Source organism: Gorilla gorilla, chromosome 4 (genome assembly GCF_029281585.2).
Source record: "Gorilla gorilla gorilla isolate KB3781 chromosome 4, NHGRI_mGorGor1-v2.1_pri, whole genome shotgun sequence".
NCBI classification, from domain to species: Eukaryota; Metazoa; Chordata; class Mammalia; order Primates; family Hominidae; genus Gorilla; species Gorilla gorilla.
The window spans coordinates 114,375,933-114,401,687 of NC_073228.2; the positions used below are offsets into that span (position 1 = coordinate 114,375,933).

At 34.9% G+C, this 25,755-nt stretch overlaps 1 protein-coding gene across 7 annotated transcripts in view; it reads right to left on the reverse strand.

Moving 5' to 3' along the window:
* Positions 1-25,755, reverse strand: part of TMEM232 (transmembrane protein 232) — a 324,485-nt gene that overhangs the window by 144,212 nt on the left and 154,518 nt on the right. For all 7 annotated transcript variants that reach the window (XM_055387542.2, XM_055387541.2, XM_063706702.1 and 4 more), the window contains one exon: positions 4,267-4,445. In XM_055387542.2, coding sequence (XP_055243517.2) covers positions 4,267-4,445 — 179 coding nt within the window. The remainder of the gene's footprint in view (positions 1-4,266; positions 4,446-25,755) is intronic.

A 25,755-nucleotide genomic window follows, 5' to 3' on the forward strand; every position in this document is an offset into this window, starting at 1 on the left:
TCCTGTGAAAGCTAGAAATAACCAGAAATTTTCAATCACAGAAAAAAATGTGTATTTCCTGATTACAAACAGATTAACTTGCCTCAAAATAAGACGTAAGAAAAAAAAGTGTTTGTTGGCACTTTGAAATATCATAGGATGCCATATGGATAAAGCATCAATGGAAAAATCATGTGTATTTTATGAAGAATGAATGGCCTATTTCAAAATGGTTTCCTTTGAATATGAAGAAAAATATATATGTTCACTCAATCAGAGCTAGAAAAACCAAGAAGCTGTAAATATTTAAACTTTAACAAAAAGAGTTTAGTATTGGCAAGTGCAGATTTGCAACATACTGTGTAATGGAAAACTTAAAAGTAAGATAGACCAATAATTTGCCATCCAAACTGAGAAACTTTTGAAAGTGAATTAATTTACAACCAGTAAGAAAGTTGGGACAATAGGTGTGAACCCATGCTAACCTGGGCAAATTGGAATGCTTGGTCAGCATACTCATAAATGTCTCCAAAAGGTATAAACCCAAAACAGAACAATTACTCTTCCCAAAAATCAACTCTTCTCTTCAGGTTGCTTAGTCAGGGGAATGCCAAGTGCTGGACCTGTAGAGATCAGGGTGGCCACCTATTCTCATTGCCTGAAGAGAAAATACCAACCCAATTTTTCCCCACCTATTTTGGAAACAGATAAATAAAGCCATTAGTGAAATCCCTAAACCAGGTCTACTCCATCAATGTTGTAAACTTTTTTCAAGCCTGCTATCTCATAGTTTCATGAAGATTTGCGGCTTGCCTCAGTTAGCACACCTGTAAGAAACCACCACAATAAAATAATTTCATCGGTTTACTTCATAGCTTACTTATCTTCTACTTCCTCCAAATATTTTGCTAAGTTATTTTCACTTTCTTCATCTGAAATTCATCAACATTTGCTGTTGAATTTTTTCTATTAAAAGCAAATGTTCTCCTCTTATAGTTCTAACAGCACAATAATAAATCATAATCTCTAGAGATATTGAGAAGTAATATAACTTAGAGTATAACAAATAACTTTTATCTCAGTATATTTTATTTACCAAAAACTTTAAATGTTTTATAACATGAGTTAATTTAGTCATCATAACAAGCCTATGCATTAGATACTATTCTTAGCCCCATTTTCAGAGAAGGAAACTGAAGTAAAAATATGCCCAAGGTCACTTAGATACTCTATGGTAGAACAGCCATTTGAACCCAGGCAACCTTTGCTGTAGGTTCTGTGCTCTCAAAGTCACTCAGCTTTCCTGTCTCTTATGTGATTTTCAGTTACTATCCCTGTCTGTGAGCATTAGAAATATCCCTTGGCATACAGTTTTCAAAAATAAGAAAACTAAGGCTGAGGAATAACTTGTTCCAAGTCCCATCTGTATAAAGAGATTGTGTGGAGTTGGAATTTAAATGGAATTATTTTTTCTCTGTTCCCAAGTGTTTAGCTACTCTCACCTACTGCTTTGGTATGACAAACTTGGTTTAAACATTCTCCAGTTATGACCCAACATATATTCAGTTACCTGCTAAATATGAGTGCACAGGTTAGTGTGTCAATAACAACGTTAAATATTAGCAATACTAATGAATATGTTAGTCTTGTCCTTGATATTCATATGAACAAATCTAGTAGGTCACTTGCAAATTTCTCTAAATCTTGTTTGTTAAGATTTTTATATCCTTTCTACAGTCAATTTTCATCATTTATATTTTCTTGGAAAATCATTTATTGCACTATATTTTCATATATATTAGCATACAGTTGTAAATTGATCCTTTTATAATCATTTTCCAATTACTTTCTTATAATCACATTCCCTTTACCCTTCCAGATTTTGTGATTAATAAAAGTTTCCCTCATTTTTCCATTATATTAGCTAGTCTAAAATAGTTTGTGTATTATTTTTATTTTACCCAAGGAAACAATTTTAGGATTTATCAGTTCTATGCTTTTTATAGTCTGCTTTTATTTTTCTAAATGTACTTTCAACTGAAACTTTTTCTTATTTTTTACAAACATTTAAAAAATTATTCCCAGAGCTCCTAGGCCTCCAAGACTGTGATGGGAGGGGCTGCTGAGAACGTCTCTGACATGTCCTGGACACATTTTCCCTTTTGTCTTGGTCATTGGCATTTGGCTCCTTGTTACTTATGCAAATTTCTGCTGCAGGCTTGAATTCCTTCCCAAAAAATGGGATGCAGGCTAAAATTTTTCAAACTTTTATGCTCTGCTTCCTCTTGAAGATTCTGTCACTTAGAATTTTCTTCTGCCAGATGCCCTAAATTATCTCTCTCAAGTTCAAAGTTCCACAGATCTCTAGAGCAGGGGCAAAATGCTGCCAGTGTCTTTGCATAGCAAGAGTGACCTTTACTCCAGTTCCCAACAAGTTCCTCATCTTCATCAGAGACCACCTCAGTCTGGACTTCATTGTCCACATCACTATCAGCATTTTGGTGAAAGCCATTCAACACATCTCTAGAAGTTCCAAACCTTCCCACATTTTTCTATCTTCTTCAGAGCTCTTCTTACTGTTCCAACTTCTGCCTGTTACTCAGTTCCAAAGTTGTATCCACATTTTCAGGTATCTTTACAGCAGCACCCCACTCTACCAATCCCAATTTACTGTATCAGTCCATTTTCATACTGCTACAAAGAAATACCCAAGACTGGGTAATTTATAAAGAAAAAGAGGTTTAATGGACTCACATTTCCACATGGCTAGAGAGGCCACAAAATCATGGTGGAAGGTGAAGGAGGAACAAAGGCATGTTTTACATGGCAGCAGGCAAGAGAGCATGTGCAGGGAAACTGTCTTTATAAAACCATCAGATCTCATGAGACTTATTTACTATTATGAGAATAACATGGGAAAAAACCACTCCCATGATTCAATTAACTCCCACCAGGTACCTTCCATAACACGTGGGGTTGATGGGAACTATAATTCAAGATGAGATTGGGTGGGGTCACAGCCAAACCATATCATTTATCAAGGCATGTTTAATTTCCGAAGAATTGTAGATGTTACTCTTTAATTTTGTTATTTTTAATAATAAAATTATTTTTATTTTTATCTTAAAAATAATTTTACCATTAATTTAATCAATATTAAATTTAATTATTAAACATGGTTATAGCATGTATGTTAATATTTAAAGGGCACCCATTTGGACTGTTCATTCAACATATATTTATTGAGCACTTATTGTGTGTATTGGGATACAGCATTGAAAAAAACAGATGTTTCTGTGTGTTTTTCCTTTAATATGGTAGTTGTTTAATGTGTTATTACCAAAATTATAAAAATAAAATGTTCTTGTGTCCTCTCACTAACTATAGGATGCCCTTTAAGCTTCTAAATTATAATTTAGAAGGCTAGGAGATATAGGTTGATTTACAAATATAGTAGTCAAGCAGGCTGAGAGGAGAGGGAAGAGTCTTGGAGCTAGTGGGTAACCCAACAAAGGAGCTTTTACCTTTACCTATTTATTTTCTATGTGTGTTGAAATCACTGAAGTTAAGACCACCTTTAATTTACCCTTTCTCTAGTCCAGTGTCATGATATGGCTGTGTTCAGCCTTCTTCCTGGTATTTCTGGTCACTGAACTAGACAACGGAGGAAATGCTCAAGTGAGAGAATAGGTCTCTGGATTCCTAACATCATAAAAAGCTACATCATAAAAATGCCCCTTGCTCCTCCTATTTGAATCTTACCCACAGCCTGCCTCTTTTGGCAGCCCTTGCTATGAGGTAGTGAAAGTGCCCCTATGCAGCTCTTTCACAGCTCATCCTAACATAGCCCTCAAATTAGAGGATTGTGTTATGCTCCTTAAAACTTCCATTACTTTCTAAATGTCTTCATCAAGAAAAGAGAAAAAGAATCATGGCTTAACATGCTACTTCAATCTAGCGTACCTAACATGTCTATCAGAATTTCCCACCAAGTTAGAGTTCTATGGTGGAATCACCCCTTACTGCGGTGTACTTTTCCCTAGATGTGTTAAATGAATTTAATTCTGTTTCTATTACAGATTTTGGTGGCCTTTACACTACCGTCTAGAGCTCAACCCTCCTATCTTTAATCAAAAATAGATCAGTATTAAGTTTTAAAAATATTATTCTCAACTGTAAGTCATTAATACTCACTGAATGTAGACATTCCTTTTACCATGGAGAGAAATGACAACTGTGCTTCCTAATGATAGATGTACGTATTTATTGCCCAGTGTTTTACCTTACCTGAGCTATATTGATTGCATTTTGGATTCGTACATCTTCCTCATAATCCTTTGTTTTCTGCAATGTTTGCCATATCATGTTTCTAAGTCCATCCTGTTCTTCGTCTCCTTGAAGTTCCCATGAAATTTTCACCAGGTTATACACTAAGCCATAGTAACCAGTCCAGACTACTTGATCACCTGTTTAAAAAGAAAAAGTCTTTGGGAATTACCATTTTATTCACCTTGCTAAAGTATGATTGTGTGAAACAGAATAAACCAATTTTACTATAATTCATAATAATATTCTAAAGTCTGAAATTCTAAGCTGTGGAAATTTCTGACCCTTCACTGCTTTCTCTCCTTTACATTTAAAACAGATCACAGATCATTTTAAAATTTCTAACCACATGAAAAGAAAAACTGCACCTAACTGGTATACTTCATAAATTTAAAAGTTAAATGGGTAAACTGTAAACTACATACACAAAACAAATTCTTAGAACTCAAGTAAAGAGGAATCTGTTCAAAGGAATGTGAACACAGACCACCATGATGAATTTTTATAATAAAGTAGAGAAACCAGAAAAATACTTCCTGTTATTAAAAAAGTCAAACATTATGAAACATGGTATTTGAACCAAGAAGAAAATGTGCAAATCATGTGAAAAGCATACAAAAACTACTGTTATAATTATAAGCTGAAAAATTCATTTCAATAATAGTGAAATAAATCAATTGGAATATAGGAAAAAGTAATGAAAACAGAGATTTAAAAACTCTAAGACACTCCTCTTCTAGAACTTATATAGCAATTAGCAATTTATATACATTATCAAGTTCCACTTTCAAAATATGTATTTTCCTTAGAGAAAGGAGAAAGACATTCCTATTTACTCTTTATAGTAATTATTTCTTACCTAGATATTGTATATTGCTAAGCAGTAATAGGAAGAAAGAATTCCAATTTAGGTAGATTTGGGAGAAATAAATTTGGAGAATAAAATAATACAGTTATCATAGAAGAGATGAACTTAGCCAAAAACCAACATGAAAATACTGAGTATGTGAAGCAGATAAGAAGAATAAGAAGAGGAAATGGTTCAGAAAGGGAACTGGAAGAGTTTTTAAAGCCCTTTAAATTCCATATTGCACTTTTCTCCAAAACCCTGGTGACAGTCCATTGATGATTATTGCCCTTCTTAAATAAAGATAGAAGAACAACATGAAAAGTCACAATCCTCAACTTTTCCAAATGAATCTAGTTTTCACAATGCAGGTTAATAACAATCATCATTATTATTATAGCTAGTACTGGAGGGGGTACTAACTATGTGGTCCAATTTTAGTTCTCACTACAATCCTGCTATGTAGATGTTATTATATATACTTAGAATAATAAAAGGGAACATATAAACTTGAACTTGCCTAGAAAGCTCCCTGGCATCAGACAGCTGTTGAATGAATGATAGAGCAGGTAAGGGCTGGTCTAATCCTGTCCCATGCAGCACAGTCTTTCCAATTTACACAAGTACTTTTCTTTCTAGTCATGACCTTCCATTCCATTCATAGGAAAGAAAGAGTTTGAAAGAAAGAGGAGGCAGAAGAGAAAGTACGTACATGTTTTACAAGTAATAGGAGGAAGGCATATATCCAGTTTCCAATTTTAAGGTATCATCTACCTTTTCTATTATTGGAACTTTAGGAGAGAAAGTATAAGCTGGAAGTAGGAAGCTACAGTTAAGCAGCCAATTATTTTTGAAACGTCATTTTCTCCTTATAGGAACTTTACTAATTTAAATTGAGACATCACAATATTTGAAATAACATATAATATAAAACAAGTTTTTTGAATGAATGGCATTAATATCTTTGCACTGAACGTTTGGACTATAATAAAAAAGCCCAAGTTTAAGGTTTTGGGGTTTTCTTAAACCATTTTCTTTGTGAATAGTCTTGACTAAAGTGAGAAAAAGATAATCTGTATCTTCAAGTAATTGGCAAGTCTGGGACATGAGAATAATTTGTAAGAGAAATTAGAGGGTAACTGTTAAATGAAAAGATGATGGTCATTGATATAACAATCACAAAAGCAAGAGATCAATGAGGGCTAGAAGAGTAAGGAAAGGGCTGGAGAAAGTATGAGTTTACAAGACTTGTCCAATAGGTAAATTTGGGAAAAGTGCAGACGAAGATATTGGGTGAGTATTTCAAATGGAAGGATATCTGAAAAAAGGTTAGCTCTGAGAATAAATACTGTAATAGCTTCCTAGTTCTTTCATCTTCCTGTCTTATTATTTACTGCTTCACCATTACTAATCCACGTTGTGGAAACTGACCTTTCTAAATCTCATTATGTTACTTCTCTACTCACAACTCAGCAAAGGATTGCCATTTGTCCCTATGTAAATTCCAAATCGCATGGCCAGGCAATTACTGTCTGTCTTTCTAATATGACATCATTTTGGAACACATCTATCACCACTCCTTTAATCCCACCCCTCTTGCTAATACACTACAAACAGACAAAACTACTTGAAGTTCTAGAATACACATCTCATTTAATCTTCTAGCTCTTGTATAAACTTTTCACTTAACCAGAAATTATCCTGTCCAAAAATAACTCCACACTACACCTGGCTTCTATCGAGACTCCTGCATTCTTTCTACTAGGAATCCTTCTCTGAATCTCCATGGCTAGCTAGGTGCCCTTGTGCCTAATGTATTGTATCATATTGTACTTGCATATCTCACCTATGGATTATAAACTACTGGAGAAGAGAGAATATCTTTTATTCGCTCAGAATTTCCTAGCATATAGCAAAGTGCCTACAACAAAGTACCTACAACATAGTAGATCTAATTTATAAAAATCTGTTAATTGAATTAGGGAAGTAGGTAGAGAGAACAACTATGTCCCTTTGCCTGGGGCTGAAGGGTTTCTTGGAACACAAGCTTTCAAGGACAAAACTGGGAAAGTCCACAGCAAATCAAGACATTTAGGTCAGGAATATGGCCCCCAGTAGTGAGGTAGTTATACAGAGAAGGGAAGAGATGATAGTAAGGATCTCAAATGAAGCTAAGGTGGACAGTTTATACTAAAAATAAATAAGAGGCCAGTCATGGTGGCTCACATTTGTAATCCAAGCACTTGGGGAGGCTGAGGCAGGAGGATTGCTTGAGGCAGGCCAGGAGATCAAGACTAGCTTGGGCAAAATACCGAGACCCTATCTCTATAGTTGTTTTTTTTTGTTTGTTTTTTTGTTTGTTTGTTTTTTTAAATTAGCTGGGCATAGTGGTGCACATCTGTAGTTCCAGGTACTCAGGAGGCTGTGTTGGGAAGATCACTTCACCCACAAAGTTTGAGGCTACAGTGAGCTATGGTTAAAAAAAAAATAGATAAGGTACCAAAGCTAGCTAAAGATAAAGGGGATCAGATTAAATGGTAGATGTTTGAGGAAGGGAGTAACGTTATGTCTGCTCAATGCAATGTCATGTTTATTCAAGCAATAAACTGGGAAACCAATACAGGAGTTTTATGAGGTAATCTAGGTCTTTACTGCAATGGGCAGCAGGAGATTGGCAAGGAAGGGGCAGAAACTTAGGACACTGTGGAGAAGATCTAATTGGACTTCTTAGCTATGGGGAAAGAGGCAAAAATACAGGGGAAAGGAGAAGTACATTTTTAAGCTCAGGAGACTGAAACAATAATAAAACCACTTGAAGAAATGAGAAGAGTGTATAGAAGAGTCACTTTTAAGAAAAAGAAGATAAATATTATTTGGAAAATGTGGCATGGGAAGGGAGACTCTAATGTTCAATGTCCTGTAGTTTGTTGTAAAAATATGGCTAGAATGCAAGTAAAATAGCAAGACTGAGATTGCTGACTTGTGGGTCATTAGGTTGAAGTCAATATAAGTAAGGAAACACATTATTTTTTAAGTTAATAATTCTGGATTGTGAGCCTCTGAGAAAAAATAAGTTTTTGAACAATATTACAAATAAAACATACAGTAAATTTTAACTAATTTCTACATTTACTTACAGACTCTCAACATTAACACAAATGACTGACAAAAACACATACAAACCACTTTCCTCTATGTATTTTAAATTATCACTTATTGAAGGTCAATATTTTATAAAACTACAATAGTTGAATTATCAAAATGAATACACTTTGGTTTTAGAATCCACAAGATCAATGATAAACCATAAAATATATTCTGATAGTTATGTTTTAGTAAGTCACAATTCCTTTTAAATTCCATGCATATTTTTAAAAGTGAGCTGTTCACCTGTTGATTTAAACTCAATTGAAGTGCTGCTGATGAATAATATTCACAGGGAGAATCTATTACATCCAACTGACTGACAGTTAATGAAGAAAAGAAAACCTTATAAAGACAGATGGTATGTGTTACAACTGTCATAAAAAGTAGACCACATTCTAATTTGCACATCTAGACATTTGCTGAGAAGCATGCCTGCTATGAAATGTTTCAACAAGGGACCAAGCTGTAGCATAAGGCACTCTTCTGTTCTGCTTTGAGTGACCCTGTGGCAGCTATCAAAGATGTCACTTTAAATATACTGAGAGAAAATATGTCTGTGTCTGCAGCTAAGCAGACAGTATCCTAGGATATAAAAAAGCCAAACCAAAACAAGTTCTTAATAAATTCAAAAATTTTATTAAGAAACCACCACTGTACTTGAAAATCAATATTATGCCTTTTCTTTTTATTAGTAATGCCTTATTCCAGTGTTTGAACCCTTTGATAGCCTTTAATTGCCACTGAAGAGACTTACGTTTCATATACTTAGTGAAAGTGAAATATGAATATTTCTACTTATATGAATGAGTGTAAATGAGTATAGCCTTTGCAATTCTGTCAAATATAATATGACACTACAAAATCAAATGTGCCACTTAAAGGTAATTCAAATGTAGAATGTGGTTCAAAACACTGATGTTATGCAATGCCATGTAGAGTTGAAGGAACTAGATCAATGCCAAGAAACTAATGGTTGGACAAGAACCAGTCAGCCAGCCATGCATTTAACTAATATTTACTGAGTGAATGCTAGATGCCAGCCACTGTTCTCTGTACTAAAGAAAAAGACAAACTGCTTCTCTTGGTATACTTAATTCCAATGGACAGAGACAGATATAAAGAAAGTAAATATAACAGTATCAGTTTATTATGAATGTTATGAGAATAATAGAAGATGGTAATATGACCAACAATGACTAGAAGAAGAAAACTACTGTAGACAGAATGAGAGCAAAACTTCCATGAGGAGGTGATATTCAAGCTAAGATCTAGCTGATGAAAAAGAGTTAATCATTGAAGGAACAAGGGAAAAGCATTTCCAAGAGTGGAGGATGAAAAATGCAAAGGCTTTGAACCTAGAATAGCTTGCTAGTTTAGAGAAAGAGGAGAAAATACAGAACGAATGTATTACAAGACACCTGAGGGTCATGGGACAAGACTATGTCAGGTAGGTATGACCTTTACTTAGGTACACTCTGAATGGTCACAGCCAATTTGTGGGCCATGGAAAAGAGTTTAGATTTTATTCTTAGTATAACAAATAACTATCATGGCTTTTTTTTTCACTAATTCAAAATCACAAGATGCTTGTTAAATATTAGTCAACAACTCATTCCTCTCTCAATAGAATACTAGTAAAAGGTACATTTTCCCTGGATACAATTTTATTACCTATAAGCTTCATGTTCTACATTAGCTCTCTAGACTTGTTCATCCTATATGTCTGCTACTTTGTATTACAGCTTTTTAAATGAGAAAAGGAACTGTCACATTTTACTTTTTCGCTTCTTGGTAGAAAATGGACTCTATGGGATATCAGAGGGAAGCAGGAAGACATTTAACTTTTTGAAGTAATCTAGAAGCAAAGTGATGATAGTTTGGACTTGGAAAAGGTACACTAAAGAATTAACCATGCTCAAAGAGAGGGTTGGCCTTTGTCCTTGGCTCTGGGCAGTAATCTCATAGGCCTTGGAATGTCCTGACTAATAAAAATGACATTATTTACCTGGGGTCTTTGGGTATGTTAAATAGTTCATGCTATAAGATTTGATTCATGGTGGGGTGGCTTGGGCCACATTGTATCAGTTTGAACATTGGTGGGGCCAGATACTAGAGACAGCCATGCTGCAGGCAGTTAACCAAGTGTATGTGACCAAGCCCCCCCAAAACCTGTAAATTGCAAAGCTTGGGTGAACTTCCATAGTTGACCATACTCTATGTATATTGTCACACATCATTGCTAGAAGTAAATGTTCTTCACACAACTTCTCTGGGAGAGGATAATGGGAAGCTCTGTACTTGAGTCTTTCCTGGACTCTGCTCTATGTACCTCTTCCTTTGGCTGATTTTAATTTATATCCTTTCACATATAAACCATAACCCTGAGTAAAATGACCTTGCTGAATTCTGTGAGTCCTTCTAGCAAATTATTAAACATGAGTGATGTCTTAGGGATCTCCAGACTTGTAGTTGGTGTTAGAAGGGAGGGTGGTTCTGGAGACTCCCAAACTTGCAGCTGGTGTCAAAAGAGAGGGTAGTCATGAGGACTCTTGAACTTCAGAGGAGACAACAATAGAGATAGGGGTAGAAAAATTAGGAATATACTTTTGGATAGCAGGATACAAAGAATTCTAGGACACTATTTTCAGAATATTGTTATACTATAGTAATACAAATAATGATAATGATGACATATGTATCACTATATATGTACATAATATATATTAGTTAAATTGTTATTTTGCATATATCATCATTATTGATCATTACATATATTAAACAAATATTCAACAGAATAAACTGAAGAGAACTGAGGTATTATATGCCCATATTTTGTTGTAGGTAATATGGAAAACCAAACTTTAAAAGTTAGCTGATTCTTTTATTAGAATGTGGTAGTTGATTGAAGCACAATTGCAAATAGGATGCCAAAAGGTAGATGAATAATGAAGACACTGAGTAGAATTTGCTTAACTTGAAATTTCATGATCTTTTCTAATTGTCAATTATGAAAATGTATTAACTAAAAATAATTATTGTGGCCAAGATGGCTGACTAGAAGCAGCTAAGGTGTGTGGCTCTTGTGGAGAGAAATGGAAGGGGCGAGTAAATACAGCACCTTCAAGTGAAACATTCAGGTACTACAGTTGAGACTAATCAAAAAACAACTCAACCCATGGAGAATGGAGAAAAGCAAGGCAGAATGGTGGCCAACCCGGGAGCAACATGGAGCCAAGCAAACCTCCCCCACTCAGAGAAGCAGTGAGTGAATGTGTGACCCTGGGAAACCATGCTTCTCCCACAGATCTTTGCAACCCTCAGGTCAGGAGATACATCATGAATCCCCTCCACCAGGGCCTGCAGTCTGACACAGGGTTATGTAGAGTTTCAGCAGAGCAGCTGCTCAGGCATACAAGGGGACCCGGGAGCTTAGATGTTCTTGCTTTCTGGGCTTCCTGGCAAAAGTAGCCACAACTCCAGCAAAAAAGGAGGTTAGGTCCCTGTACATACTCCTAGGAAAGAGGCTGAATCCAGGGGGCCGCGCAGTGATGGTCCGCAGACTTCAATTCCACAGCACCTTGCAGGCCATCTAAATAGGAAGAGAGGAAGTCAAACTATCTCTGTTTGCAAATGGCATGATTTGATCCTACTTTTAGAAAACCCCATTGTCTTAGCCCAAAAGCTTCTTAAGCTGATTAACAACTTCAGCAAAGTCTCAGCATGCAAAATCGATGTGCAAAAATTGTTAGCATTCCTATACACCAAAAGCGGTCCAGCCTAAGGCCAAATTTGGAATGAACTCCCATTCACAAGTGTCACAAAAAGAATGAAATACAAAGGAATACAGCTAACTATGGCAGTGAAAGATCTCTACAAGGAGAACTACAAACCACTGCTCAAAGGAATCAAAGACAATACAAACAAATGGAAAAACATTCCATGCTTATAGATAAGAAGAATCAATATTGTTAAAATGGCCATACTGCCTAAAGCAATTTATAGATTCAGTGCTATTCCTATTAAACTATCACTGACATTCTTGACAGAACTAGAAAATACTGAAAATCTATATGGAATAACAACAAAAAAGCCTGAATAGCCATGGCAATTCTAAGCAAAAAGAACAAAGCTGAGGCATTATGCTACCCGATTTCAAACTATACTGTGGGGCTACATTAGCCAAAACAGCATGATACTGATACAAAAACAGATACATAGACCAATGGAACAGAATAGAGAACCCAGAAATAAGACCACACACCTACAATTTTCTTATCTTCAGTAAACCTAACAAAAACAAGCACTGGGGAAAGGATTTCCTATTCAATAAATGGTGCTGAGATAACTGGCTAGCCACATGCAGGAGATTGAAACTGGACCACTTCCTAACACTATGTACAAAAATTCACTCAATATCAATTAAAAACTTAACTGTAAGACCCAAAACTATGAAAATCCTGGCAGACAACCTAGGCAATACTATCCAGGACACACACACAAGCAAATAAGTCATGACGAAGATACCAAAAGCATTGCAACAAAGCAAAACTTGACAAATGGAATATAACTAAACTAAACGGCTACTGCACAGCAAAAGAAACTATGAACAGAGTAGACAATCTAGGGAATGGGAGAAAATTTTTGCACATTATGTATCTGACAAATATCTAACATGCAGCAACTATAAGAAAATTAAACAAATTTACAAGAAAAAAAATCCCATAAAAAGTAGGCAAAAGATAGGAACAGACATATATTAAAAGAAGACACACATGTGGCTAACAATCATATTTTTAAAAAGCTCAACATTACTGATCAGTATGGAAATGCAAATCAAAACCACAATGAGATACCATCTTACACCAGTCAGAATGGCAATTGTTAAAAGTAAAAAAATAACAGGTGCTGGTGAAGTTGTGGAGGAAAAGAAATGCTTATACACTGTTGGTGGGAGTAAATTAGTTCAGCTATTGTGGAAGACAGTGTGGCAATTCCTCAAAGACCTAAGGACAGAAATACCATTCTACCCAGCAATCTCATTACTGAGTATATACCCAAAGGACTATAAATCATTTTATTATGAAGACACATGCATGTGTATATTCACTGCAGCACTATTCACAGCAGCAAAGACATAGAATCAACCTAAATGCTTATGAATAGTAGACTGGATAAAGAAAATGTGGTACACACATGCCATGGAATACTATGCAGCATAAAAAATAATGAGATCATGTCTTTTGCAGGGACATGGGTGGAGCTTAAGGCCATTATCCTTAGAAACTAATACAAGAACAGAAAACCAAATACTGCATGTTCTTACTTATAAGTGGGAGCTAAATGATGACAACACATGGAGACACAGAGAGGAACAACATACACTGGGGCCTTTTTGGAGGGTGGAGGGTGGGAGGAGGGAGAAGATCAGGATACATAACTAATAGGTACTAGGCTTAGTGATAGTGACCTGGGTCATAAAATAATCTGTACAACCAATCCCCATGACACAAGTTTACCTATGTAACAAAACTGTACTTGTATCTCTGAACTTAAAATAGAAGTTAAAAAATTAAAATTAAAAATTAAAAAAATGAAATTACAAAAACATATAAAAATAATTAACTTCTGGAATTCTAACTGGAAACCAAGGATAAAAGTAGTTGATTCTCTTTTCAATAATAATTGTGATTCTAATAAATAAACTACAGGAATATCAGACTTCTGAATTTTGGATTTATTTTAAATTTCACTAAGCTAAATTTATTCTACCAAGAGATGGAATAATAATTATAAGTAGATAATTCTCACAGATTTCTGTATTCCAGGGGCAACAAAGAAATAAAGAAGAAAATAACGAAAATGTTCTTGGAAATTGTAAAAAAGAATATGAATATTTTACCTTTATAACTACATTATGTTACATGCAAAACCTTTTTAAAACCCATAATCTTGAAGAAACTAAGATTCCGAGAGATATAACAAGTTGCCTTAAGTAATCTAAAACTGAGCTGTGACTCATCCAAAATTGCTGACATCCAAAATTGGTGACACCAAATCTAGTCCAGTGAAAATTTATTCACCTATAACTGCCTTTCTTGAAACTGTATTGGTGTTATTTCTCCTCCTCTTCTTACCTAAATATCTCCTACTTCATCCCATTTGAGGACTTTTATTAATTCTTCTACTCAGTAACCACTGATTAGAAGGGATCTCTTTAAAAAGTGAAAAAATTCTCGTGACATCTGCAAGATGGCATAATAGAAAACACTGGACTCTCTTTTCTATCGTGGAAACATCAATTCGATAGGAACAAATGGATCAATTCTCATTATGAAAAATCCAGAAACTAGTAGAAGGGCTTAGATTTAGCGTGTAAATCTAGCCACACTAAAACCAGTAGTAAGAGCAGAAACACCCTTGTGCCATAACCCCTACCATTTGCACAGTGCTATACAATTTAGAAAACACAATTGGCTGGACACTTCACAAATCTAGAAAGAAAAATGTACATCCAGATCCAGGAGGCCCAAAAGATCTTAAATAAAATTAACCCAAAGAAATTCACACTGAGACACATTATATTCAAGATATCAAAAGTATAGGAGATAATTTTGAAAGCAGTGAGAGAAAAACAACTTGTCATGTCAAGGGGATGATTGTAAGACTACCCAAAGATTTTTTTAAGCAGGAATTTTGCCTGCCAGAAGGGAGTGAGATGATATGTTCAAAGGGATGGAAGAAAAAAAATCTGCCAGGAAGATACTATACCTGGAAAAATGCAGTTAAAAAAACAAAAAACCGAAATACTTTCTCAGACAAACAAAAGTTGAGGGAACACATTATAACTAGAATTGCCTTACGACAAATCCTAAAGGGAGTTCTTCAACTTGAAAAAAAGGGATGCTAAACTACAATATGATAGTATAAGAAAATATAAAACTCATTGGTAAACATCTTGATACTTAATGCTACACTTAATACTATATTAGTATAACAAGGGTAAGTAAATCAATTTAAAAATATGTTAATGTATACATAATATAAATAGATGTTAATTGTGACATCATAAGCATAAAATGTTTATTAGAGCTTTCAGAAGTGTAGAGTTTTGTATAAGATTGATGTTGTTTTCAACACAAAATAGATTGTTGTATTTTAGGTAAGACCCATATTAATCTCAAAGGAAATACCTACAGAAGTTACACAAAAGAAAAAGAGAAAGGAATCAAGGCATGCAAATAACAAACACAAACACATACACACACAAAAGAAGACAGAGCAGGAAAAGAGAGACAAAAATAAAACATGTAACAAAATGGCAATAATAAATCCCTATATACCAATAATTACTTTAAATGTAGATTAATTAAACTTCCCAATCAAAAGACATAAAGTGGCTAAGTGTATAAAAAAATAGGACCCAAACATAAAGTATCTATAAGGGGGTCACTTTATATTTAAGGATACACATAGGCTGAAAGTAAGGCATGGAAAAGACATTCTATGCAAATGATAATGAAAAGAAGCCGGAGTGGCTATACTTAAACAGAAAAAAGAAACAGGCTTTAAGTCAAAAAACGGTCACAATAGACTAAGAAAAATATTATGTAATATAAAAGGATCAATCCACTAGAAAGATATAACAATTATAAATATATATGCAACCAAGATAAGAGCACCTAAATACAGACATTTGCCACATAACAGTGTTTCAGTCAACAACAGACTGCATATATGACAGTTGTCCCATAAGATTATAGTGGATAGAGTTGAAAAAAATTATATTAGCTGGTGACATTTAGCTGTTGTAATGTTGTAGTGCAATGCATTACCTTTTCTATGTTTAGAGGCACAAAGAGTTAGCATTGTGTTGCAATTGCCTATAGTATTCAGTACATTAACATACTGTATATGTTTGTAGCCTAGGAGCAATAGGCTATACCAGGTACCCTAGGTGTTTAGTAGGCTATACCATCTAGGTGTGTGTAAGTATACTCTACTATGCTTGCATAGTGGTAAAATTGCCTAATGACGCATTTTTAAGAACATATCCTTATTCTTAAGCAATGCATAACTATATATGAGGCAAACATTGACAGAACTAAAGGGAGAAATACAGCAATACAATAATAGTAGGAAATTTCAATAATAAGGATGACAACCAGACAGAAAATTAATGAAGAAACAGCCAACTTGCACAATACTAAAGACTAAATAGACCTAAAAGGCATATACAGATCACATAACCCCAAACAGGATAATTTTTTTTTTCAAGTACACATAAAAAATTCTCCAGAACAGATCACTTAATAGGTCACAATGAACATCTTCACAAATTCAAGAAGATTGAAACTATGCTAAATGTTTTTCAACCACAGTGGAATGAAACTACCAACTAATAGTGGATGAGAGCCAAATCAAGAATGCAATCCCATTTACAATAGCCACAAAGAAATAAAATACCTAGGAATAGATCTAACCAAGGAGGTGGTTAGATCTCTATAAGAAGAACTAAAAAACACTGCTGAAAGAAGTCAGAGGTGATACAAACAAATGGAAAAACATTCTATGCTCATGGACAGAAGAATTAATATCATAAAATGGCTATACTGCCCAAAGCAATATACAGAGTCAACACAATTCTTACCAAACTACCAGTATTGTTTTTTACAGAAATAGAAAAAAAACACAATTCTAAAATTCATATGAAATTGAAAAATAGCCCAAATTGCCAAAGCAATCCTAAGCAAAGAGAACAAAGCCAGAGGCATTACATTAACCAACTTCAAGCTATACAACAAGGCTACAGTAGCCAAAACAGCATGGTACTAGTACAAAAACAGACACACAGATCAGTGGAACAGTATAGAGAACCAAGAAATGAAGCCACATACTTACAACCATCTGATCTTTGACAAAGTCAACAATAACAAGAAGTGAGAAAGTACTCCCTATTCAATAAGTGGTGCTGGGATAACTTGCTAGCTATAGGCAGAAGATTGAAACTGGGACCCCTTCCTTAAACTATATACAAAAATTAATTCAGACTTAATTAAAGACTTAAATGTGAGACTACAAACTATAAAAATCCTAGAAGAAAACCTAAGAAATGCCATTGTTGACACAGGCTCTGAGAAAGAATTCATGATGAAGACACCAATAGCAATTAAAACAAAACCAAAAATTGACAAGTGGGAACTAATTAAAGAGCTTCTGCACAGTCAAAGGAACCATCAACAGAGTAAACAGACAACCTACAAAATGAGAGAAAATATTTGCAAAGTATGCATCCAACAAAAGTCTGATGAATCTATAAGGAACTTAAATTAAAAAGGAAAAACCAAACAACTCCATTAAAAAAAAATGGGCAAGGACATGAACAGACACTTCTCAAAAGAAGACATACATGCATCCAAAAAGCATATAAAAAAGTCCAACATCTCTAGTCATTAGAGAAATGCAAATTAAAACTACAATGAGATACCATCTCACACCAAACAGAGTGACTGTTATTTAAAAATCAAAAAATAACAGATTCTGGCAAAAGTTGCAGAGAAAAGGGAATGCTTATACACTGTTGGTGGGAATGTAAATTAGTTCAGCCACAGTGGAAAGCAGTTTGGAGATTTCTCAAAGTTCTTGAAACAGAACTATGATTCGACTCAGCAATCTCATTACTGCGTATATACCCAGAAGAAAATAAATTATTCTACCAAAAAGACAACATGCACTTGTACATTCATTGTAGCACTATCCATAATAGCAAAGACATGGAATCAACCTAGGTGTCCATCAACAGTGAACTGGATAAAAAAAATATGGTACATATACACCATGGCATACTACACAGCCATAAAAAGAATGAAATAATATCATTTATGGCAACATGTATGCAACTGAAAACCATTATCCCAAGCAAATTAATATAGGAACAGAAAAACAAATACCACATGTTCTCACTTATAAGGGGGAGCTAAACATTGAGTACACACGGACATAAAGATGGCAATAATAGACACTGGGACTACTAGAGGTGGAAACGAGGAGAAGGGGCAGTGGCTGAAATACTAATTATTGGGTACTATGTTCACTAACCTGGAGCTCACTACCTGGACCAGGAACAAGCCAAGATTGTCTACTCTGGTGATGTCTATTTAACAGAGTCCTGAAAGTGCTAGCCAGAGCAATTAGGCAAGATAAACAAATAAAAGGCATCCAAATAAGACAGGAAGAAGTGAAAGTATCTCTGTTTGCAGATGACATAATCTTACATGAAGAAAATCCTAAAGACTCCACAAAATCAAGTGCGTTAAAACCAATAAAGTAAACTAATTTAGTAAACTTGAATGGTACAAAATCAACACACAAAAATTGTTTCTATACACTAATAACAAACTATACAAAAAGGAAATTAGTAAAACATTACATTTATGATAGCAACAAAAAGAATAAAATACTTAGGAATAAATTTAAGCAAATTAGTTAGACTTCTGCATTAAAAGCCACAAAACATTGTTTAAAAACTTAAATGAGACACAAATGAAAAGACATCCTTTGTTCCTAGATTGAAATACTTAATATTTTAAAAATGTTTACACTACCTAACGTAATCTACAAATCCAATACTGTCTCCATCAAAATCTCAATGGCATTTTAGACAGAAATAGAAAAAGAAACTCAAAAATTTCAATGGCCTAAAAAGATCCCAACTAGCCAAAACAATCTTGAAAAAGAACAAAGTCAAAGGCATCACATTTACTGATTTCAAAGTATACTTCAAGGCTACATAAATTAAAACAGTACTAGCCTAAAGACTGATACATAGACTAATGGAACAGAATAGAGATCCCAGAAATAAATCCACACATATACGGCCAACTGACATTCTACATGAGTGCCATGAATATATAATGGGAAAAGGATAGTCTCTTCAACAAATGGTGTTGGGAAAATTGGATATCCATATATAAATAATAAAATTAGACCCTTATACCATACACAAAAATCAACTCAAAATTGATTAGAGACAAACAGAAGACCTGAAACTAAAACTCATAGAAGAAAATATGGGGAAAATACTCTTAAAATTGGTTTTAGCAATGATTTTTCGGAAATAACACCAAAAGCACAGGCAACAAAAACAAAAATAAGTTCAAGTGGAACTACATCAAATAAAAAAGCTTCTGTACAACAAAAGAAAAAATCAACAGAGTAAAATGACATCTTACAGAATGGGGGGATTATATTTGCAGACATCTATATGTTGAAACATTAATCTTGAAAATAAGAAACTCTTAAAACTCAATAGTAAAATAAAACTAATAACTTGATTACAAAATGGGCAAAGGACTTAAATAGACATTTCTCCAAAGAAACATAGAAGTAGCCAAATGGTATATGAAAATAAGTTCAATATCACTAATTATCAAGGAAATACGAATCAAAAGCACAATTAAATATCACTTCACAACTGTTAGAATATCTATTATCAAAAAAAAAAAAAAAAAGAAGAAAAAGACAAGTGTTGGCAGGGTTGTGAGGAAATTGGAATCCCTGCAGTACACTACTGGTAGGAATGCAAAGTGGTATTACTGCTACAGAAAACAGCATACAATTTCCTCTAAAAATTAAAAATGGAAGGGCTATATGATCTGGCAATTCCACTTCTGGATATTGATCCAAAGGAATTAAAATCAGGATCTCAAAGAGATATTAGCATTACCATATTCATTGCAGCACTGTTCGTAATAGTCAAGATATGGAAACAACCTAAATGTCTGTTGACAGATGAATGGATAAGGAAAATGTCATATATATATAAAATGAAATATATTCACACCAAGAAAAAAAAGAAAATCCTGCAATATGCAACAACATGGATGAAGCCTGAAAACACTATGCTAAGTGAATTAAGCCAATCACAGAAGGGTAACTACTACATAATTCCACTAAATGAGGTATCTAAAATAGTTAAGCTGCCAGAGGCAAAGAATAGAATGGCAGTTACCAGAGGTTGGTGGAGGGAATAAGAGAATTGCGAATCAATGGGTATAACATTTCAGTAATACAAGATGAGTAAGTTCTAGAGATCTGCTGTAAAACATTGTGTCTCTAGATGCAGGATTCATGTGTTTGATTAAATTAGTGATGTCTCTGTCTGTGAACATATTATGTTACTCTTGATGGATGGGAGGAGTGAAGTGTAAAGTGACGCTATAATTTTAGCATTCATTTCTGGACCATATTAAATCAATGAATCCAGGAGCTGGTTTTTTGAAAGGATCAACAAAATTGATAGACCGCTAGCAAGACTAATAAAGAAAAAAAGAGAGAAGAATCAAATAGACACAATAAAAAATGATAAAGGGGATATCACCACCGATCCCACAGAAATACAAACTACCATCAGAGAATACTACAAACGCCTCTACGCAAATAAACTAGAAAATCTAGAAGAAATGGATACATTCCTCGACACATACACTCTCCCAAGACTAAACCAGGAAGAAGTTGAATCTCTGAATAGACCAATAACAGGAGCTGAAATTGTGGCAATAATCAATAGTTTACCAACCAAAAAGAGTCCAGGACCAGATGGATTCACAGCCGAATTCTACCAGAGGTACAAGGAGGAACTGGTACCATTGCTTCTGAAACTATTCCAATCAATAGAAAAAGAGGGAATCCTCCCTAACTCATTTTATGAGGCCAGCATCATTCTGATACCAAAGCCGGGCAGAGACACAACCAAAAAAGAGAATTTTAGACCAATATCCTTGATGAACATTGATGCAAAAATCCTCAGTAAAATACTGGCAAACCGAATCCAGCAGCACATCAAAAAGCTTATCCACCATGATCAAGTGGGCTTCATCCCTGGGATGCAAGGCTGGTTCAATATACGCAAATCAATAAATGTAATCCAGCATATAAACAGAGCCAAAGACAAAAACCACATGATTATCTCAATAGATGCAGAAAAAGCCTTTGACAAAATTCAACAACCCTTCATGCTAAAAACTCTCAATAAATTAGGTATTGATGGGACGTATTTCAAAATAATAAGAGCTATCTATGACAAACCCACAGCCAATATCATACTGAATGGGCAAAAACTGGAAGCATTCCCTTTGAAAACTGGCACAAGACAGGGATGCCCTCTCTCACTGCTCCTATTCAACATAGTGTTGGAAGTTCTGGCCAGGGCAATCAGGCAGGAGAAGGAAATAAAGGGTATTCAATTAGGAAAAGAGGAAGTCAAATTGTCCCCGTTTGCAGACGACATGATTGTTTATCTAGAAAACCCCATTATCTCAGCCCAAAATCTCCTTAAGCTGATAAGCAACTTCAGCAAAGTCTCAGGATACAAAATCAATGTACAAAAATCACAAGCATTCTTATACACCAACAACAGACAAACAGAGAGCCAAATCATGAGTGAACTCCCATTCACAATTGCTTCAAAGAGAATAAAATACCTAGGAATCCAACTTACAAGGGATGTGAAGGACCTCTTCAAGGAGAACTACAAACCACTGCTCAAGGAAATAAAAGAGGATACAAACAAATGGAAGAACATTCCATGCTCATGGGTAGGAAGAATCAATATTGTGAAAATGGCCATACTGCCCAAGGTCATTTACAGATTCAATGCCATCCCCATCAAGCTACCAATGACTTTCTTCACAGAATTGGAAAAAACTACTTTAAATTTCGTATGGAACCAAAAAAGAGCCCGCATTGCCAAGTCAATCCTAAGCCAAAAGAACAAAGCTGGAGGCATTACACTACCTGACTTCAAACTATACTACAAGGCTACAGTAACAAAAACAGCATGGTACTGGTACCAAAACAGAGATATAGATCAATGGAACAGAACAGAGCCCTCAGAAATAACGCCGCATACCTACAACTATCTGATCTTTGACAAACCTGAGAAAAACAAGCAATGGGGAAAGGATTCCCTATTTAATAAATGGTGCTGGGAAAACTGGCTAGCCATATGTAGAAAGCTGAAACTGGATCCCTTCCTTACACCTTATACAAAAATCAATTCAAGATGGATTAAAGATTTAAACGTTAGACCTAAAACCATAAAAACCCTAGAAGAAAACCTAGGCATTACCATTCAGGACATAGGCGTGGGCAAGGACTTCATGTCCAAAACACCAAAAGCAATGGCAACAAAAGACAAAATTGACAAATGGGATCTAATTAAACTAAAGAGCTTCTGCACAGCAAAAGAAACTACCATCAGAGTGAACAGGCAACCTACAACATGGGAGAAAATTTTCGCAACCTACTCATCTGACAAAGGGCTAATATCCAGAATCTACAATGAACTCAAACAAATTTACAAGAAAAAAACAAACAACCCCATCAAAAAGTGGGCGAAGGATATGAACAGACACTTCTCAAAAGAAGACATTTATGCAGCCAAAAAACACATGAAAAAATGCTCATCATCACTGGCCATCAGAGAAATGCAAATCAAAACCACTATGAGATATCATCTCACACCAGTTAGAATGGCAATCATTAAAAAGTCAGGAAACAACAGGTGCTGGAGAGGATGTGGAGAAATAGGAACACTTTTACACTGTTGGTGGGACTGTAAACTAGTTCAACCATTGTGGAAGTCAGTGTGGCGATTCCTCAGGGATCTAGAACTAGAAATACCATTTGACCCAGCCATCCCATTACTGGGTATATACCCAAAGGACTATAAATCATGCTGCTATAAAGACACATGCACATGTATGTTTATTGCGGTATTATTCACAATAGCAAAGACTTGGAACCAACCCAAATGTCCAACAATGATAGACTGGATTAAGAAAATGTGGCACATATACACCATGGAATACTATGCAGCCATAAAAAATGATGAGTTCATGTCCTTTGTAGGGACATGGATGAAATTGGAAACCATCATTCTCAGTAAACTATCGCAAGAACAAAAAACCAAACACTGCATATTCTCACTCATAGGTGGGAATTGAACAATGAGATCACATGGACACAGGAAGGGGAATATCACACTCTGGGGACTGTTGTGGGGTGGGGGGAGGGGGGAGGGATAGCATTGGGAGATATACCTAATGCTAGATGACGAGTTAGTGGGTGCAGCGCACCAGCATGGCACATGTATACATATGTAACTAACCTGCACAATGTGCACATGTACCCTAAAACTTAAAGTATAATAAAAAAATAAAAATAAAAAAAATAAATGACAGAAAAAACATTCTGAAGGATGCTGAAGGATCTTAATGTAATCCTTACTACTGTAACAAAGAAATTTACAAGCACTTAGCGAGTTATTTTCATTAATGAATATATATCACCATAATTAATTAAGATAGGAAGCCTAAATCTATCTTATTTTTCTTCTCTGCTATATTATTATAAAAATTAATTTTTAAAGTGACAAGTTGGAATGTACTTTAGCACCATAAATACTTTGGAAACATTGCATTATTTCTGGTTCATGGGTCTTTTCCCTCTGTGTTCAGCTACAGGTGGATTTTAGACCACTGGATCTGAATGGAATACTTTGTATTGTTTATTCTTCAAATATGTAAGGACGATTCCCATAAGATTCCCAGCTCCTTCTTCTTAAGTAGGTGAAGACCTTTACGTGGTAAAAAGCTTTGGATTGAAAGTTCCAGCGTGTGTTTTTAGCCCATCCCAACAAAAGGAACAGTTACCAACCATACAAGGGAATAAACAGAATGGGAGATAATAGGAAACTTTTAGTTTGAACATGTACAGGGCTAGATTAAAATTATTTAGTAGGAATGATAGCAAATCTTCTAGAGAAGAGTAGCAATATTTTCCCTTCATCCTGGTTATGTGGGGCTTTGTGAAGATGATGAAGTAAATTTAGGGGGTGAAGTCTCACCTCTATGGTTAATAACTATTTTCCACAGGCTCCATAGATTAAGCTTTAATTGTTGAAGCAGTGTTGACAGGGTAGAAAATTGTCAGGTTTTCACAATGTTTGTTGGGAAAAAGCATTCTTAGACCGCAAAATATAGCTTCTATTCAAGATTTGGAAAACGGAGTAAAAGTGGGCAGTCTTAGAATATTTGGCCACAGGGATTCTTCTTCCTTCACCTCATATTTAAAATTTCTAGCTTTTCTTCTCACATATTCTAAACTGAAACTCTTCTCCTCTGCCCTCCCTGCAGTTCCAAGAGCTCTGGGTGACAGCTCAACCCAAGGCTGCAGTGAGCATGAGGGAGGAAAGAGTGCCTGCAGCAGTTTCTCATCCAGCTCCCTGCGGTCTCTGAAGTCCCTGATTTAGGGCTATTTTCCTGACATGTCCAGTTCCAGGCCCTTCTCACCCTTACCTTGAAGTACTAATGCAAACAAAAAAGGCAAAAGCATACTGCTGCAACCTAGGGATTTAATAAACTCATCCCAAACTAGTCACTACATGCATTTTCTCACAGAAGTTTGCAGGTTTGGAAAGCATATGTTAGATTTTTTGAACTTCTGACTTATAGGTCAACTTGTGGCATACAGCTTAATCACAGGGAAGGGGGACAGTGGAGAGAAAGAGATACAGGTCAAGTTAAGATTTAAAATTGGTCCATTTATGGGCATCTAGCAAGTTTGGAAACCACAGTGAAGGCATGTCAATAGTAACAAGTGGTATTTCTTTTATTATTATTTCTATTTTACAATAGATACATATATTTCCAAAATTTCACTTTTAACTTATTTTAATTTTCTCTTATTTTTTTCTTCCCAGATATTTTACATTTTTGTATAAATTTTCCAATCATATCTTTTACAATTTGTGATTTTTCTGTTTTGTTTATGAAACCCTTCCTTGTTTGATGGTCATAAAGGTACTGTGCTCTATTTTCTCCTAGTTATTTTAAAAGTTTTAATTTATGAGAAATTTTTAGAACTTATGTGTGGTTTTGGTACTTAATAATCACTTTTAAAAAGTCAAATAGATAATTAATTATCAAAACTATTGGTAATTCTTTCCCCCATGAAAGTGCTACATTTATGAAATATCAGCATAGAAGGCATATTTCCATACACACCCTTTCACACACACACACACACACACAATTACACATACAAATGTATCTCAAGATTTTTTTTACATCAAAAACATTCTTAATATGAATGGGACATAGACATCCAAAGCCCAGAGCTGCTTAGCAATGCTTCCCTGAAAGATGGAGCACAGTAACACAAAACAGCACAGCAAGGAAAGACTTTCACATCCTATTGGTAGACTTACAAAAATAATAAGCCATAGGTAATCAGAGGGTGAGTTTATGCTACTCCTCATAAATTTTTAGATTTAAGTTTATTACTACTATAGTTAAATGCCCAGATGCTCTAGAATCAAGTGTAATCTTATAACATTCTCAAAAGAACACAGTAATTGAGCTGCTGAATGTTATTTTATTTCAAAAACCAACCAATAA